We start from the raw sequence: 17,875 nt of genomic DNA, 5'->3' as shown, positions 1-17,875 counted from the left end.
TGTCACCCCTGACTAACCTCACTTCCAGGTATGTCACACCCCAGCCCCTTTTCGCTGTCAGAGGCCTTCGAACTTTTTCATGTGTCGGCCGGGTAAGAAGTTTTTCTGGAGGCTCTGCAGTGGATAACAGAGCTCTGATCAATCCTGAGCTTTGTTCTCAGCTCCAGAGGCCTTCAGGAAAGCCTTGCCAGCCTTGCTGGCTGCAGGAGAAATGGGCCGACGGTGGCAGGCGTCGGGTGTGTGAGGCCTGGCTACAGCTATCCCAAGGTAAGTCCTATAGATCTCTTTCTCTCCCACCCAGAGATCCCCAACAGATCCCTGCCTTATGACCTTCCCAAAGACCTCCTACTGAACTAGGGCATTCCCTCCAGCTACTCCTAAAGAGGTCCCTTCAGGTGGAGGGAGGCAGGTAGGAGCGATCTCTTACTTAAAATTGTCAGGGTCTCAAAGGGGAAGAGCCACACTCCCTGTCCCTTTGCCTCCTGGGGATAGCAAGTTTGCTCAGTGGCAACACCAGGGTTCCCTCCAGCAAAGGGAATGGAGGCATTTAGAGGCAAGGAAGGGGATGGATTTCTGTTGGATTTCTTTGGAGGGGGAGAGAGAATTTGCTTTCCTACAGTATTTCTGCTCCTGATTGACAACCTGGAAGAAGCTTGTTGGCATCACTAGATTTGGAAGACAACAACATCACACAACTTTCCTCCCGGGGGTTAATCAGATTTATTGATTCTGCAATAAAACTCCTTCATCTGTGAGAGGAGAGAGAGACATCTCATGTTGTAAGAAGGGCTTGCTTTCTTGTTCCTTCTCCTCCTCCTCCTCCTCCTCCTCCTCCTCTTCTTCTTCTTCTTCTTCTTCTTCTTCTTCTTCTTCTTCTTTCTTCTTCTTTCTTCTTCTTCTTCTTCTTCTTCTTCTTCTTCTTCTTCTTCTTCTTCTTCTTCTTCTTCTTCTTCTTCTTCTTCTTCTTCTTCTTCTTCTTCTTCTTCTTCTTCTTCTTCTTCTTCTTCTTGTTTTCCTTCCAAATGGAAGAAGGCAACTTTTGGCTTTGTGGCAAGGTGTGTCAATCCTTTGTGGGGCTCTCTCAATCAATTGTTAACACTGAACCAGTGGTGGAATTCTACCAGTTTCCCTACCAGTTCGGTGATCATGCACTTCACGCAGTGCACATGTGCCACTTTCCAAAGACCAGCGGAGGCTCTGCCATGACAACCAGCTGAGAGGGCAAAGAAGAGAAAAGCTCAGGAGTGGGTGAGAGGGCCAATCCTTCACTTATCTCTTCCTTCTCCTTTCAGCTGATTCTCGGAGCTTTCTTTGACTACTGGTTGGGTCGAACCATGAGCAATTTGTTACCGGTTCGGTTGAACCGGGCCAAACCGTTAGCATTTCACCACTGCACTGAACCTGCCCGTGACCTGATAAACTGCTGATCTGGGGATTTTGGAGGATCCCTGATAAGAGCCCCGAGATCCTGAAGACATGGCACCTGGGTTGTGTGTATTCAGGGAATTTATTTGGGCCCCAGCAAACATTGTCCTATGATGGCAACTAAATTTAATTGACATAGGAGAAAATCCCTTTTCAAGCAGGAGACCCTATAATATTACAGACAAATGGTTGTCCAATCTCTTCTTAAAACTTCCAGTGTTGGAGCATTCACAACTTCTGGAGGCTAGCTGTTCCACTGATTGATTGTTCTCACTGTCAGGCAATTTCTCAAAGGTTCTATGGGTTGCTTCTCTCCTTGATTTGTTTAATCTGTTGCTTCTTGGCTGAGTTGTGACAATAGCCCTGACTTCAACAGACCTTGTGTGTCATAAGATGGAAAAAATCTACCACCACCTCATGTAGCATCAGGATATCCTTTGCACAGGCCAGTAATTAACTTGCTTTTGAGTCTGCACATTGATGAGTTGTGACCAACAGCTCTCCCTTTGGGTTGCCAACAAGTGAAAGAGGCTGTGGCTTGGCCCTGTTGGGCCAGGAGCTCCCGGCTCAGGGCTACCAAGAACAAAAAAAGATGAGTCCTAGGGCAAAATGCTCATGTCAAAGTGCTTCTGTAGCAGGATATGAAAATTGAAACCTTGGTGAAATATATGCTATTTGGCATCAGGTTATGCCTCATGCCTGATGCCCCAGAGTGGGGGGAGGAGATCAATAGACTTAGGGGTCTTTGAGAAAGGGGAGAGTGTTGTTAGGGACCCGCCAGCAGCTGACGGAGCTGGCAGCAGAGTTGGACAGTAGTGAAGAGGTTGGGGAGGAACCTGGGCCAGTCTTGGAGGCTGAGAAAGGCCCGGAGGAGGGCTCTGCATCAGAGGCAGGGATGGGGCCATCAGCTGCCTTTGGGCTCAGACAGCAGTGAGGTGGGGGAGCTTCTGGAACCAGTTCCCAGCCTGTGCATGCACAGAACTGCCAAAAGGAAGGAACAATGAAGAATTCAGGGTCAATGTGGGAGTAACATCTCACCAGTGGTGGTATTCAGCAGCTTCTGACCAGTTCTGGAGAACCGTAGCGGAAATGTTGAGTAGTTCAGAGAAGCGGCAAATACCACCTCTGGCTACAGATTTTACAGTCTCCTCCTCAGCCACGCTCACCAAGCCACGCCCAAAGAACCGGTAGTAAAGAAAATTGAATCCCACAACTACATCTCACCAACGTAGGAACTTATTTTATACAATATAATAGTGAATTCAAAAAAAGAAGATAAAATGCAGGCTATTTTGGATGAGATAAAACAAAAAGAAGATAAAGTAAAGACATTTCCAGAGAAGATAAGCATTTCTTAACAAACCCTCTTCATATCCTCATAGCAGAATATGCCAACAGCAAAGGATAACTTTTTCCCATCGGCTCATTCCAGACAGCACAAGAAATGTTTATTGTCAATAAATGAATGAAAAACTATGCTATTCTCCAGCAGCTGAGAACTTTCCCCAGGGCCCCTTCACCTCCTTGTTGCGAAGGCTGTAGATCAAGGGGTTCAGCATGGGGTGACGATGCAAAACATGGTGGAGATCAAAGTGTCCACTTCTAGAGAGTAGCCAGCACTGGGCTGGTTGTAGTTCACAAAGGCGTTTCCAACAAAGAGTGTTACTACGGCAAGGTGTGAAGCGCAGGTGGAGAAGGCTTTGCGCCTGCCGATCTTGGAGCGGATCTGCAAAATGGAAGACAAAAATGTAGAAATAGGACAGGATAATGAGCACAAGAGGGACAAGACCCACAAAGGTGCCAATGATGTGAGTGACCAACTCATTGATGGACGTATCACTGCAAGCAATCTTCAGTAATGGGGGACCATCACAAAAGATATGAGGAATCTGGTGGTTTCCACAAAACTCCAACCTGGAGGCCAGAGCAATGTAAATCGTTGAGTCCAGGAAGCCCCAGAGCCAGATGGCCAGAGATAGCTGGATGCACAACTCTCCCCTCATCAGGTGGGCATAGTGCAAAGGTTGGCAGATGGCAGCATAACGGTCATAAGCCATGACGGCCAGCAATGCTGGCTCACATCCTGCAAAGCCGATCAGGAAGAAGGCTTGTGCCAGGCATTGGTTGTAGGAAGTGGTGTGATGTTGGCGTAGGAGGTTCACCAGGATCTTTGGTGCAACCACAGAAGAAAGGCAAATATCCAAGCAGGAGAGCTGGCTGAGGAGGAAGAAGTACATGGGGTGTGAAGGCAGGAATCCAGGAGAACCAGGGTTATGATCATGAAGTTGCCCATCAGCGTGGCCAAATAGGCAGCCAGGAACACCAAGAAAAGGTGAGTCTGGTGGCTCAAAAGGCTGGAAAAGCCCAGGAGGATGAATTCTGTCCCTTCGGTTTTGTTCTGTGAATCCATGAGGAAGAAAGGGGGCAGCTGGGAAGAGAGAGAAACGCATGGAAGAAGCACAATGAGAAAGTGATTAGTTGAGCTTTCAATCTGTGCGGAATGAAATTTGAGGGATCTCTTATACCTGAAGATAGTCTGTATTAAAGGTCAAACATATACAGGTGGATATTTTGGGACCTTCCTTCCTTCCTTCCTTCCTGCCCTTTCCTTCCCTCTTGATTCTTGGGATTTTTGTTATGCTGAGAAATTCCAAGGAGCATCCTTTCCAAGCTTGGCATCAGAACCATTTTGCACAGCCAATGTCCTTTCCAACTCTATTATTCTGTTATTTTGAATTAGAATTAGCACCAGAGTGAGATTAGCAGCAGGGTGATGTCAAGGAAACAGTCAGTCCACTAAGGAAAGAAGATGGCGAGGAAGTGACAGGCGGTAGAGAGAAAGCAGAGCTGCTCAACTCATCCTTTGCATCAGTCTTCACACAAAAAGAAACTATAGGCCATAACTGTAAAAGGCAGACTAGAAATAAAAATGTAAAAAGCAAGAAAATGGCAAAGCGAACACCTGTCTGATCTTGATGAATATCAATCACTGGGTCCTGATGGATTACACCCCAGAGTTCTGAAGGAGCTGGCAGATGTTATATCAATATATCATTGTATCATATATTAAAAAAACTTGGAGCACTGGGGTAGTATCAGAGGATTGGAAAAGAGATGATGTGGTTCCCGTCTTCAAAAAAATAGGAGGTGGGGGGAACAGAACCAGGAAACTAGAGACCAGCCAGCCTAACATTAATACCTGGGAAGATACTGGAAAAATAATAAAAAGCAGATCTATGAACATCTAGAAACAAATGAAGTTCATAACTAGTAGCCAGCATGGGTTTGTTAAAATTGCCAGACCAATCATATTTCATTCTTATACAGAGTGATAAATTCAAAGAGCAGGAAAATGCTGTGGACATAGTATAATTAGCCTTCAGCAAGGCATTTGACAAAGTAGACCACAACCTTCTTCTCGGTAAACTATCAAAATGTGGGATAGACAGCATCTCCACCAGATGGAACTGTAACTGGCTGACATACCATAGTGAGTAGTCCTTAATGGGTCTACCTCTACATAGAGGGAAGTAAGCAGTGGGTGCCACAAGGTTCCATCTTTAGACCCAGTATTCTTCAATATCTTAATAAATAACATACATGAGGGAATAGAAGGGGAACTTGTCAAGTTTGCAGATGGCACTAAGTTGGCAGGAATAGCCAACACCCAAGAAGACACGCTCAAGATCCAAAACAATCTTGAATGATGGGCCCTATCCAACAACATGAAATGTAATGTGGAGAAAAACAAGGTTTTGTAATTTAGGCAGGAACAACCACAGGTACAAGTGCAGATTATGCAAAACCTGGCTCAAGAACAGTAACTGTGAGATGCGCCTTGTAGTCCTAGTGGACGATCACTTAAACATGAGGCAGCAGCCTAGGGTAGCAGCCAAAAAAGCTACTGCAATGCTTCATTTTATAAATAGAAGGACTGGGGAGGGGGGATGACAGGATAGCAATATTCCAGTATTTGAGGGTCTGCTACAAAGAAGAGGGAGGTCAACCTGTTTTCCAAAGCACCCGAGGGCAGGATGAGAAACAATGGATGGAAACTAATCAAGGAGGGAAGCAACCAGGAATTAAGAGAAACTTCCTATCAGGGAGGACAATGAAGCTGTGGATGCTCCAGCCCTGGAGATTTTAAGAAGAGACTGGACAGCCATTTGTCTGGGGTGATCTAGAGCCCCTGCTTGAGCAGTGGGTTGGACTAGAAGACCTCCAAGGTCCCTTCCTCGGATTCATTCTGATTGATTGAAGGGTAAGGCCCATTCGGCTGTGGTCACATTTTCTCCATTTTAGGTTCCTTCTAATCTCAGGAAGTTCTTTAAATTCTCTCAATAAATGTGGGGCTCAACCTAGCCCAAATTATGACCTTGAACTTATTGTAATCTCCACGGGAGATGAATGCTTGTCTTACGCTCAGCTTTAACGCAGAAGACGCCACCCTTCTTGGATCTTCAAAATCCTAGACGTCCCTCTTGGTACCTCTCTTCCCTTCCAAGTTGAAATTAACCTGTGCTGGTTAAGACCTCAGCTGGGGTAGAAGAAGAGTCACCTACCTTCTCCCCCAGTTCTCCCGCAGTTGAATTGGGACACCAAGAGGGGAGAGGTGGCTCAGCCAAAGCTCTGCCCACAGCCAGGGAGATAAGTTTAGGATCTCATTCCCACAACAAAAGCCGCACTCCTGGTTCCTGCATAATCTGTGTGACAGGTGGTAACTCTTGTGGGGAATGTGCCTTGGGGTGCAGGCCTTGAGAATATTCCTCCTGGGAGTAGAGCTGAGAGGAGACGCAGAGCAACACTCCAGGGGAAAACTCACCACTGGGACTTGTTAGCTGGCTCGGGTTCATTTAGTTGTACGAGGGCTTGGGGACATGGCGGAAGGAAGAGAGTAAACCTGACTAGCTTCATTCTAGAATTCATTTCTCACTGTACTTTGTAGCTGGTGTTCCAGAAATGAATCCAAGCACGTGTTATAAAATGTAAGGTTTAAATCCTCCCTCCTTCCCTTCCCAGCAAAACTAGTCAGGCCATTGACTTTCTTTGCCAAGGCACACAGTGCCTGAATGTATAATGTATAATTTTGATTTGTGTTATATAGCAATAGCAATAGCACTTAGACTTATATACCGCTTTCCAGTGCTTTCCAGCCCCTCTAAGTGGTTTACAGAGTCAGCATATTTCCCCTACAATTTGGGTCCTCATTTTACCCACCTCAGAAGGATGGAAGGCTGAGTCAACCTTGAGCCTGGTGGGATTTGAACTGCCAAATTGTAGGCAGCTGGCGGCAGAAGTAGCTTTGCAGTACTGCACTCTAACCACTGCGCCACTGAGGCTCCTATATATACCGTGTGTTAAGTATGAGGGTTAAGGTCTTGGCGGCGAATCGCTGGAAGGAGCTGTTGGAGCGCTTTTCCACGACACCATCGAGAGGGAAGATCCCGAGCTCACCTCCATCACGCAAGGTTTGTTTTCGATGGCGACCTTTACTCGGATTTTCCCAGCATCAAGGGATGTAGCGTGGCCTATGGTGATTGTTTGGTGGGTCTCTTCCCACCTGGTTTCTTCACGCCTGGTGGAAGTGATGGATGGCTTGTTTCTGTAGGAGTGGTTCAATTTTTCTCGGCGTGTGCCGAAGAATCCTGAAGACTGGAATTCGGCCTGTCGAGGTTTGGAGTGCTGTTTGCTCCTGCAAACCTTTGCGATGTGACCGCGTCTCCCGCAATGGCGGCAAAGTGCGTCAAGGAATTTGCAGCCGGATCGTGGGTGATTTGCTCCACAGCCGGCACACGGTCGAAATGAGTGTTGTGAGGATTGGTCTCTCTCCGTTCGAAGTCGGTTGACCTCTTCCTCATCGCTGTCAGACGGGGACTCTAGGTCTTCGTGGTGAGTTGATACCGGGTGTCTCTCTGAGCGAGGCGAGGTATCAGTGGCGAGTTTACGTAGCGGTGCGTTGGTGCGGCGCATTTGGGCTGCCGACTTCTTTGTCGCCTCTGCTGCCGAGGCTTCTTTAAGGGCATCGGTGAGGCTGATGTCCCCTTAGCCATAATTTTGCTCTGGATAGCGCCGTCTTCTAGGCCCAGAACCAGGCGGTCCCGGAGGGCTTCTTCTAAGTCGGGCGAACCCGCAGAGGCCTCCTAGGTTCCGGAGGTCCGCGATGTAATTGGCAAGGCTTTCGCCCTTCCGTTGATCCCTCTGGTAATATTCGTGTCTTCTTACTAGGGTGGGTACGGAGGCGCATAGTGAGCCCGTAGTAACGGCTCGAGGACGTCCCAGTCCATTTCTTTTACCTCTGCTGGCTTGGCAAGTGACTTTGCCATTTTAAACACGGTTGGTCCATTAAATGCGTTAGAAAGATAGCTCTTTTCTTTCCGGTTGTCGCATCTTTCAAATTGTTAGTCTCCAGAAACATCTGGAACCGATCCATGTAGGCCTCCCAGTCTTCGGGTCTCTGGATTGAATGGAGCGGGTGGTACGGCACCACTGGCCATGTTGCCGTTGATGGTGCGTGTTCGACCACGTGCTCTGTTAGTTGCTCTGTAGATTAGTCAGTTCTTCGGTCTCCGCATCCCATCCTCGTCGCCAGTGTTAAGTATGGAGAATAAGGGAGACCAGACATCTGACCAGTGACTTCAACTCTTTAATAAGTGATAGACATAACAGAGCAATGCTATGGGCAGCAGTAACCCTTTTATAGGGTTAGCTGTTGCCTTATTAACCAATGAAAATGTGCAACAGGTTCCCACTACTGACCAATAAGGACAGTCCCAAAGTGGCCAATCAGGGACTGGTTCTGGCCCAATCCCAAGTTGTTGTATAAGGACCAATCAAGTGTGCAGGTTTTCAACCCCTAATTTGCATTTAGGTTATACACTTTTATTGATTCACAACACCCCTCCTCCTTGGGTTCCGCTTGAGGGGAGCTGTGATAAAATCCTCAAGATAGGCAGGCCGCTTGGTCTGCCTGGATGATTTCGAGGCTCCACCGGGTTTTGTCCAATGTCCGGTTCCGGTGGAGCGTTTGGATGACCATTGTTGAGTTCTATTTCGCTGCACGGCGATTCCGTGCTGCATTCACTGAGGTTGTTTCTGCTACTGTGTGTTTCTTTGGGGTTTTGCAGTTCGTTTCCGTATTAAAAGTTCCCTGAGGACATCAACTCCCCCCGCTTCACATTCCGGTGTTTCGCTGGGCTGTAGGGCTCCCGTTGACCTGCTATTACTTGTATCAAAGTCAATTCCTCGATACTCCCTCCCCTTGAGTTGGTGAACTGGGGAAGTCATGGCCGCTGGGTGGTAATCTCGAATCGGAGTTGGTCTATGTGGCGTTTCCACACCCTCCCATCATCTGTTAGCAGGCGGTAACGATCTAGGCCCTGTGAGGTGGGTAACGGTTGCGGGTATCCATAACGGTCGCCGGAAAAGTTTTTGGCAAAGATTAAATCGCCTACCTGAAATTCCCGGCATTTGCTGCTGGAGCCGAAAGGTTTTTCTGGTGCGAAAGCGGGTGAAGCCGGTCAAGGTGCGATCGTATTTTCCGCCCATAAGAAGTTCAGCGGGTAAGTTTTGTTGGTCACGCTGTGGGGCGTGATGTGCTGCAATAAGAGGATTCGATTGATTTTTTCTCGTCGATGTTGCCAAATTCCATTTTGTGAAGGGTCTTTTCTACAAATTGTACCATGCGTTCTGCACGTCCATTCGCCGCAGGGTGCGCTGGCGAGGTCAGCGCATGGCGGATGCCCCGATCAGCCAGATATTGTTCAAAGGGCAATGCAGTGAACTGTGGGCCGTTGTCCGAGACCAACACGTCCGGAAACCCATGCGTGGCAAATAGTCTGTTTAATTTATTAATAACTGAGTGGGGTTGTAGTAGTGTGCATTCGATGAATCTCGAGCCAGTTGGAATAGGCGTCGACAGTAATCAGGAAAGTGTGACCTTTGGTAGGCCCCGCAAAGTCAATATGAATACGGGACCACGGTCCCCTCGGTGTTTCCCATTCGGCTGGGCTTGCTTTGGTGGGCGTTGCTGACGTCCTGGCAACGCTGGCACGTAGCGACCCAGGCCTCGATTCTTTTGTCGATTTCCTGCCACCAAGCATAGCTGCGTGCTAGTGATTTCATCCGCACAATGCCCGGATGTCCCTCAGGCAATACCGCCAACACAGTCTGTTGCAATTTGCCAGGGATTACGACTCGATCGCCCCACAAGATACAGCCTTTTTGGGAAAACAGTTTCGGTTTGGCGGGCTTTGAAGGGCGCCCATTCAGGTGCAATTCGGTCCGTCGGCCACCCCTGCTCAACCCAGCGTAGTATGTGTTGCAGAACTGGGTCACGTTTCGTTTCAAACGCAATGTCTCTAGCCGTCAAGGGTGGTGCCTGTAGAGTTTCAATCTGTAGTGTTGAGAGGGTTGGGGCTGGATCCACAACAGCGTCTGGAAGCGGTGTTCTGCTCAATGCATCATGGCGTGGAGAATCGATTTCCCGGGCGGTGTTGCAAGGTGTAGTTGTAGGCCGCCAGGAATTCAGACCAACGGGTCATTCTGGGGGACAATATATATGGGGTTGGTTTATTACCCGCAATGATCCCCAGTAGCGGTTTATGATCAGTGATTATTGTAAACGCATGACGCCATAAACATATTCGTGAAATCTTTAACTGCAGCAACAATAGCTAAAGCTTCTTTGTCCAGCTGACTATAATTTCGCTCAGCTTTAGCTAAGGTTCAAAAAAAACGCGCCGATGGGGGCCTCCGCCTCCGTTAGGTAACACGTGGGCCAGAATTGCCCCAACCCCAAAGGTGATGCATCACACGTGATAGTGAGTGGCAGAGTCTCGTTGTACTGCATAAGTACTGAATCCGAAGTTAGCAATTTCTTTACTTGTTGGAAAAGCATGTTGTTCCCGTTGCCCCAAACCCACGTTGCTTTTTGTCTAATAGTCTATGCAATGGTTCAGCTACTGTTGCTTTGTGGGGTAAAAAAACATTATAGAAATTGATAAGTCCAAGGAACGCCTGTAGGTCAGCCTTGTTCCTTGGAGTGGGTGCCTTTTAATTGCTCGTAATTTGTCTTCGTGGGATGAATTCCTTGGCTGTCCAGGAGGTATCCCAAAAATTCTACTTTTTTTGGTACATAAGTGGCATTTATCTTTTTTACTCTGAGGCCTGCATTTTTGGAATCTTCGCAAAACCTCTTTGAGTCGCTTTTTCTAGGATGTCTTTGTTAGGTGCGGCAAATATGGGACAACGCCTTTTATCCCTTGTAACAACCTTTCCATTAAACTCTGAAAATTCCAGGGGCGACGCTTACCCTAATTGGAGCCGGTTGCATTTAAATGCGCCCCTATGTGTTACGATCGTTTTGCGCCTCAGCTGTGACTGGGTCTACAGGCAATTGTTGATATGCCTGGGCTAAATCTAGTTTGGCAAAAACTTTTCCGCCCGCCCAGAGAATGGAGTAAATGTTGCACTACCGGTAGTGGATAAGCACTTTGCTGCAGTGCGTGGTTTAATGTGGCCCGTAGTCTCTCGCAAATTCTTAGAGACCCATCAGGCTTGATAGGCGTCACTATCGGGGTTTCCCAACGGGCGTGGTCGGTGGGTTCCAGTACGCCCTGCGCTATCAGCTTATCGAGTTGTTCGTCGATTTTAGGCTTTATATTAACGGCACCCGACGCGCTTAAGGCGGATGGGTGCTATTTCAGGTTCAAGTTAAACGAGATTGGGGTCCCCTTATACTTGCCTAGTCCGTTCGCGAAAACGCCTTGGAATTCTTGCATGAGTGCTTCCTCCCAATCGACGCTTTCAGCCTTGTGGACTCTGGCTACAGTGATTCCGAGCGGCCTGAACCATTGCAGGCCTAGGAAGACTAGGCCTGTCTCGATCCGGTCGACAGTCAGTGGTAGTGCGACGGTGCGGTCCTTGAATGAGACCTGGAATCTGCGGGACCCGACGACGGGAATTCGCCGTTGCCTGATAGTCTTTGAGTATAACCTCTGAGGGTTAAGGTCTTGGCGGCGAATCGCTGGAAGGAGCTGTTGGAGCGTTTTCCACCACACCATCGAGAGGGAAGATCCCAGTCTACCTCCATCACGCAAGGTTTGTTTTCGATGGCGACCTTTACTCGGATTTTCCCAGCATCAAGGGATGTAGCGTGGCCTATGGTGATTGTTTAGTGGGTCTCTTCCCACCTGGTTTCTTCACGCCTGGTGGAAGTGATGGATGGCTTGTTTCTGTAGGAGTGGTTCAATTTTTCTCGGTGTGTGCCGAAGAATCCTGAAGACTGGAATTCGCCTGTCGAGGTTTGGAGTGCTGTTTGCTCCTGCAAACCTTTGCGATGTGACCGCTCTCCGCAATGGTGGCAAAGTGCGCTCAAGGAATTTGCAGCCGGATCGCAAGGGTGATTTGCTCCACAGCCGGCACACGGTCGAAATGAGTGTTGTGAGGATTGGTCTCTCTCCGTTCAAGTCGGTTGACCTCTTCCTCATCGCTATCAGACGGGGACTCTAGGTCTTCGTGGTGAGTTGATACCGGTGTCTCTCTGAGCGAGGCGAGGTATCAGTGGTAGCAGTTTACGTAGCGGTGCGTTGGTGCGGCGCATTTGGGCTGCCGACTTCTTTGTCGCCTCTGCTGCCGAGGCTTCTTTAAGGGCATCGGTGAGGCTGATGTCCCCCTTAGCCATAATTTTGCTCTGGATAGCGCGTCTTCTAGGCCCAGAACCAGGCGGTCCCGGAGGGCTTCTTCTAAGTCGGCGAACCCGCAGAGGCCTCCTAGGTTCCGGAGGTCCGCGATGTAATTAGCAAGGCTTTCACGCTCTTCCGTTGATCCCTCTGGTAATATTCGTGTCTTCTTACTAGGGTGGGTACGGAGGGCGCATAGTGAGCCCGTAGTAACGGCTCGAGGACGTCCCAGTCCATTTCTTTTACCTCTGCTGGCTTGGCAAGTGACTTTGCCATTTTAAACACGGTTGGTCCACAATGCGTTAGAAAGATAGCTCTTTTCTTTCCGGTTGTCGCATCTTTCAAATTGTTAGTCTCCAGAAACATCTGGAACCGATCCATGTAGGCCTCCCAGTCTTCGGTCTCTGGATTGAATGGAGCGGGTGGTACGGCACCACTGGCCATGTTGCCGCTTGATGGTGCGTGTTCGACCACGTGCTCTGTTAGTTGCTCTGTAGATTAGTCGTTCTTCGGTCTCCGCATCCCATCCTCGCTCGCCAGTGTTAAGTATGGAGAATAAGGGAGACCAGACATCTGACCAGTGACTTCAACTCTTTAATAAGTGATAGACATAACAGAGCAATGCTATGGGCAGCAGTAACCCTTTTATAGGGTTAGCTGTCGCCTTATTAACCAATGAAAATGTGCAACAGGTTCCCACTACTGACCAATAAGGACAGTCCCAAAAGTGGCCAATCAGGGACTGGTTCTGGCATGTTTCAACCCGCATTTAGGTTATAACTTTTATTGATTCACAACACCGTGTTTCCCGAAAATATAACCCTATCTATATATATATATATATATTTGCCACAAAAAAGGTACCAGGTCTTATTTTGGGGGATGTCATCCCCTGACTAACCTCACTTGTGCATGTCACACCCCAGCCCCTTTTCGCTGTCAGAGGCCTTCGGGGAACTTTTTTCTGCGTTAGCCAGCAAGGCTTTTTCCTGGAGGCCTCTGCAGTGGATAACAGAGCTCTGGATCAATCCTGAGCTTTGTTCTCAGCTCCAGAGGCCTTCAGGAAAGCCTTGCCAGCCTTGCTGGCTGCAGGAGAAATGGGCCGACGAGGCAGGCGTCGGGGGTGTGTGAGGCCTGGCTACAGCTATCCGAAGGTAAGTCCTATAGATCTCTTTCTCTCCCACCCAGAGATCCCCAATAGATCCCTGCCTTAAGGACCTTCCCAAAGACCTCTACTGGAACTAGGGCATTCCCTCCAGCTACCCGAAAGAGGTCCCTTCAGGTGGAGGGAGGCAGGTAGGAGCGATCTCCTTACTTAAAATTGTCAGGGGTCTCAAAGGGGGAAGAGCCACACTCCCTGTCCCTTGCCTCCTGGGATAGCAAGTTTGCTCAGTGGCAACACCAGGGTTCCCTCCAGCAAAGGGAATGGAGGCATTTAGAGGCAAGGAAGGGGATGGATTTCTGTTGGATTTCTTTTGGAGGGGGAGAGAGAATTTGCTTTCCTACAGTATTTCTGCTCCTGATTGACAACCTGGAAGAAGCTTGTTGGCATCACTAGATTTGGAAGACGACAAGATCACACAACTTTCCTCCCTGGGGGTTAATCAGATTTATTGATTCTGCAATAAAACTCCTTCATCTGTGAGAGGAGAGAGAGACATCTCATGTTGTAAGAAGGGCTTGCTTTCTTGTTCCTTCTCCTCCTCCTCCTCCTCCTCCTCCTCTCTTCTTCTTCTTCTTCTTCTTCTTCTTCTTCTTCTTCTTCTTCTTCTTCTTCTTCTTCTTCTTCTTTCTTCTTCTTCTTCTTCTTCTTCTTCTTCTTCTTCTTCTTCTTCTTCTTCTTCTTCTTCTTCTTCTTCTTCTTCTTCTTCTTCTTCTTCTTCTTCTTCTTCTTCCTTGTTTTCCTTCCAAATGGAAGAAGGCAACTTTTGGCTTGTGGCAAGGTGTGTCAATCCTTTGTGGGGCTCTCTCAATCAATTGTTAACACTGAACCAGTGGTGGAATTCTACCAGTTTCCCTACCAGTTCGGTGATCATGCACTTCACGCGTGCACATGTGCCACTTTCCAAAGACCAGCGGAGGCTCTGCCATGACAACCAGCTGAGAGGGCAAAGAAGAGAAAAGCTCAGGAGTGGGTGAGAGGGCCAATCCTTCACTTATCTCTTCCTTCTCCTTTCAGCTGATTCTCGGAGCTTTCTTTGACTACTGGTTGGGTCGAACCATGAGCAATTTGCTACCGGTTCGGTTGAACCGGGCCAAACCGTTAGCATTTCACCACTGCACTGAACCTGCCCGTGACCTGATAAACTGCTGATCTGGGGATTTTGGAGGATCCCTGATAAGAGCCCCGAGATCCTGAAGACATGGCACCTGGGTTGTGTGTATTCAGGGAATTTATTTGGGCCCCAGCAAACATTGTCCTATGATGGCAACTAAATTTAATTGACATAGGAGAAAAATCCCTTTTCAAGCAGGAGACCCTATAATATTACAGACAAATGGTTGTCCAATCTCTTCTTAAAAACTTCCAGTGTTGGAGCATTCACAACTTCTGGAGGCTAGCTGTTCCACTGATTGATTGTTCTCACTGTCAGGCAATTTCTCAAAGGTTCTAGGTTGCTTCTCTCCTTGATTTGTTTAATCTGTTGCTTCTTGGCTGAGTTGTGACAATAGCCCTGACTTCAACAGACCTTGTGTGTCATAAGATGGAAAAAAATCTACCACCACCTCATGTAGCATCAGGATATCCTTTGCACAGGCCAGTAATTAACTTGCTTTTGAGTCTGCACATTGATGAGTTGTGACCAACAGCTCTCCCTTTGGGTTGCCAACAAGTGAAAGAGGCTGTGGCTTGGCCCTGTTGGGCCAGGAGCTCCCGGCTCAGGGCTACCAAGAACAAAAAGATGAGTCCTAGGGCAAAATGCTCATGTCAAAGTGCTTCTGTAGCAGGATATGAAAATTGAAACCTTGGTGAAATATAATGCTATTTGGCATCAGGTTATGCCTCATGCCTGATGCCCCAGAGTGGGGGGAGGAGATCAATAGACTTAGGGGTCTTTGAGAAAAGGGGAGAGTGTTGTTGTGACCCGCCAGCAGCTGACGGAGCTGGCAGCAGAGTTGGACAGTAGTGAAGAGGTTGGGGAGGAACCTGGGCCAGTCTTGGAGGCTGAGAAAGGCCCGGAGGAGGGCTCTGCATCAGAGGCAGGGATGGGGCCATCAGCTGCCTTTGGGCTCAGACAGCAGTGAGGTGGGGGAGCTTCTGGAACCAGTTCCCAGCCTGTGCATGCACAGAACTGCCAAAAGGAAGGAACAATGAAGAATTCAGGGTCAATGTGGGAGTAACATCTCACCAGTGGTGGTATTCAGCAGCTTCTGACCAGTTCTGGAGAACCGGTAGCGGAAATGTTGAGTAGTTCAGAGAAGCGGCAAATACCACCTCTGGCTACAGATTTTACAGTCTCCTCCCTCAGCCACGCTCACCAAGCCACGCCCAAAGAACCGGTAGTAAAGAAAATTGAATCCCACAACTACATCTCACCAACGTAGGAACTTATTTTATACAATATAATAGTGAATTCAAAAAAAGAAGATAAAATGCAGGCTATTTTGGATGAGATAAAACAAAAAAGAAGATAAAGTAAAGACATTTCCAGAGAAGATAAGCATTTCTTAACAAACCCTCTTCATATCCTCATAGCAGAATATGCCAACAGCAAAGGATAACTTTTTCCCATCGGCTCATTCCAGACAGCACAAGAAATGTTTATTGTCAATAAATGAATGAAAACTATGCTATTCTCCAGCAGCTGAGAACTTTCCCCAGGGCCCCCTTCACCTCCTTGTTGCGAAGGCTGTAGATCAAGGGGTTCAGCATGGGGGTGACGATGCAAAACATGGTGGAGATCAAAGTGTCCACTTCTAGAGAGTAGCCAGCACTGGGCTGGTTGTAGTTCACAAAGGCGTTTCCAACAAAGAGTGTTACTACGGCAAGGTGTGAAGCGCAGGTGGAGAAGGCTTTGCGCCTGCCGATCTTGGAGCGGATCTGCAAAATGGAAGACAAAATGTAGAAATAGGACAGGATAATGAGCACAAGAGGGACAAGACCCACAAAGGTGCCAATGATGTGAGTGACCAACTCATTGATGGACGTATCACTGCAAGCAATCTTCAGTAATGGGGGACCATCACAAAAGATATGAGGAATCTGGTGGTTTCCACAAAACTCCAACCTGGAGGCCAGAGCAATGTAAATCGTTGAGTCCAGGAAGCCCCAGAGCCAGATGGCCAGAGATAGCTGGATGCACAACTCTCCCCTCATCAGGTGGGCATAGTGCAAAGGTTGGCAGATGGCAGCATAACGGTCATAAGCCATGACGGCCAGCAATGCTGGCTCACATCCTGCAAAGCCGATCAGGAAGAAGGCTTGTGCCAGGCATTGGTTGTAGGAAGTGGTGTGATGTTGGCGTAGGAGGTTCACCAGGATCTTTGGTGCAACCACAGAAGAAAGGCAAATATCCAAGCAGGAGAGCTGGCTGAGGAAGAAGTACATGGGGGTGTGAAGGCAGGAATCCAGGAGAACCAGGGTTATGATCATGAAGTTGCCCATCAGCGTGGCCAAATAGGCAGCCAGGAACACCAAGAAAAGGTGAGCCTGGTGGCTCAAAAGGCTGGAAAAGCCCAGGAGGATGAATTCTGTCCCTTCGGTTTTGTTCTGTGAATCCATGAGGAAGAAAGGGGGCAGCTGGGAAGAGAGAGAAACGCATGGAAGAAGCACAATGAGAAAGTGATTAGTTGAGCTTTCAATCTGTGCAGAATGAAATTTGAGGGATCTCTTATACCTGAAGATAGTCTGTATTAAAGGTCAAACATATACAGGTGGATATTTTGGGACCTTCCTTCCTTCCTTCCTTCCTGCCCTTTCCTTCCCTCTTGATTCTTGGGATTTTTGTTATGCTGAGAAATTCCAAGGAGCATCCTTTCCAAGCTTGGCATCAGAACCATTTTGCACAGCCAATGTCCTTTCCAACTCTATTATTCTGTTATTTTGAATTAGAATTAGCACCAGAGTGAGATTAGCAGCAGGGTGATGTCAAGGAAACAGTCAGTCCACTAAGGAAAGAAGATGGCGAGGAAGTGACAGGCGGTAGAGAGAAAGCAGAGCTGCTCAACTCATCCTTTGCATCAGTCTTCACACAAAAAGAAACTATAGGCCATAACTGTAAAAGGCAGACTAGAAATAAAAATGTAAAAAGCAAGAAAATGGTAAGCGAACACCTGTCTGATCTTGATGAATATCAATCACTGGGTCCTGATGGATTACACCCCAGAGTTCTGAAGGAGCTGGCAGATGTTATATCAATATATCATTGTATCATATATTAAAAAAACTTGGAGCACTGGGGTAGTATCAGAGGATTGGAAAAGAGATGATGTGGTTCCCATCTTCAAAAAAAATAGGAGGTGGGGGGGGGGGAACAGAACCAGGAAACTAGAGACCAGCCAGCCTAACATTAATACCTGGGAAGATACTGGAAAAATAATAAAAAAGCAGATCTATGAACATCTAGAAACAAATGAAGTCATAACTAGTAGCCAGCATGGGTTTGTTAAAATTGCCAGACCAATCATATTTCATTCTTATACAGAGTGATAAATTCAAAGAGCAGGAAAATGCTGTGGACATAGTATAATTAGCCTTCAGCAAGGCATTTGACAAAGTAGACCACAACCTTCTTCTCGGTAAACTATCAAAATGTGGGATAGACAGCATC

General features: G+C 47.7%; 1 protein-coding gene and 1 pseudogene across 1 annotated transcript; both read right to left on the bottom strand.

Annotated features, from left to right (window-relative positions):
• Positions 1 to 2,903: 2,903 nt before the first annotated feature.
• Positions 2,904 to 3,835, bottom strand: LOC148130267 (olfactory receptor 5V1-like; annotated as a pseudogene).
• Positions 3,836 to 15,891: 12,056 nt separating this feature from the next.
• LOC113432545 (olfactory receptor 5V1-like) lies at positions 15,892 to 16,827 on the bottom strand. Its single transcript, XM_026694664.2, has one exon. The coding sequence runs from the start codon at positions 16,825 to 16,827 to the stop codon at positions 15,892 to 15,894; it is 936 nt and encodes a 311-aa protein (XP_026550449.2).
• Between the last annotated feature and the right edge of the window lie 1,048 nt (positions 16,828 to 17,875).

This window comes from Notechis scutatus, chromosome 6 (assembly GCF_049901735.1).
Source record: "Notechis scutatus isolate UNSWTSFEM ecotype Mainland chromosome 6, rNotScu1.2, whole genome shotgun sequence".
NCBI classification, from domain to species: Eukaryota; Metazoa; Chordata; class Lepidosauria; order Squamata; family Elapidae; genus Notechis; species Notechis scutatus.
The sequence above is the reverse complement of the archived record's forward strand: the minus strand, read 5'-3'. Positions and strand labels throughout refer to the sequence as shown.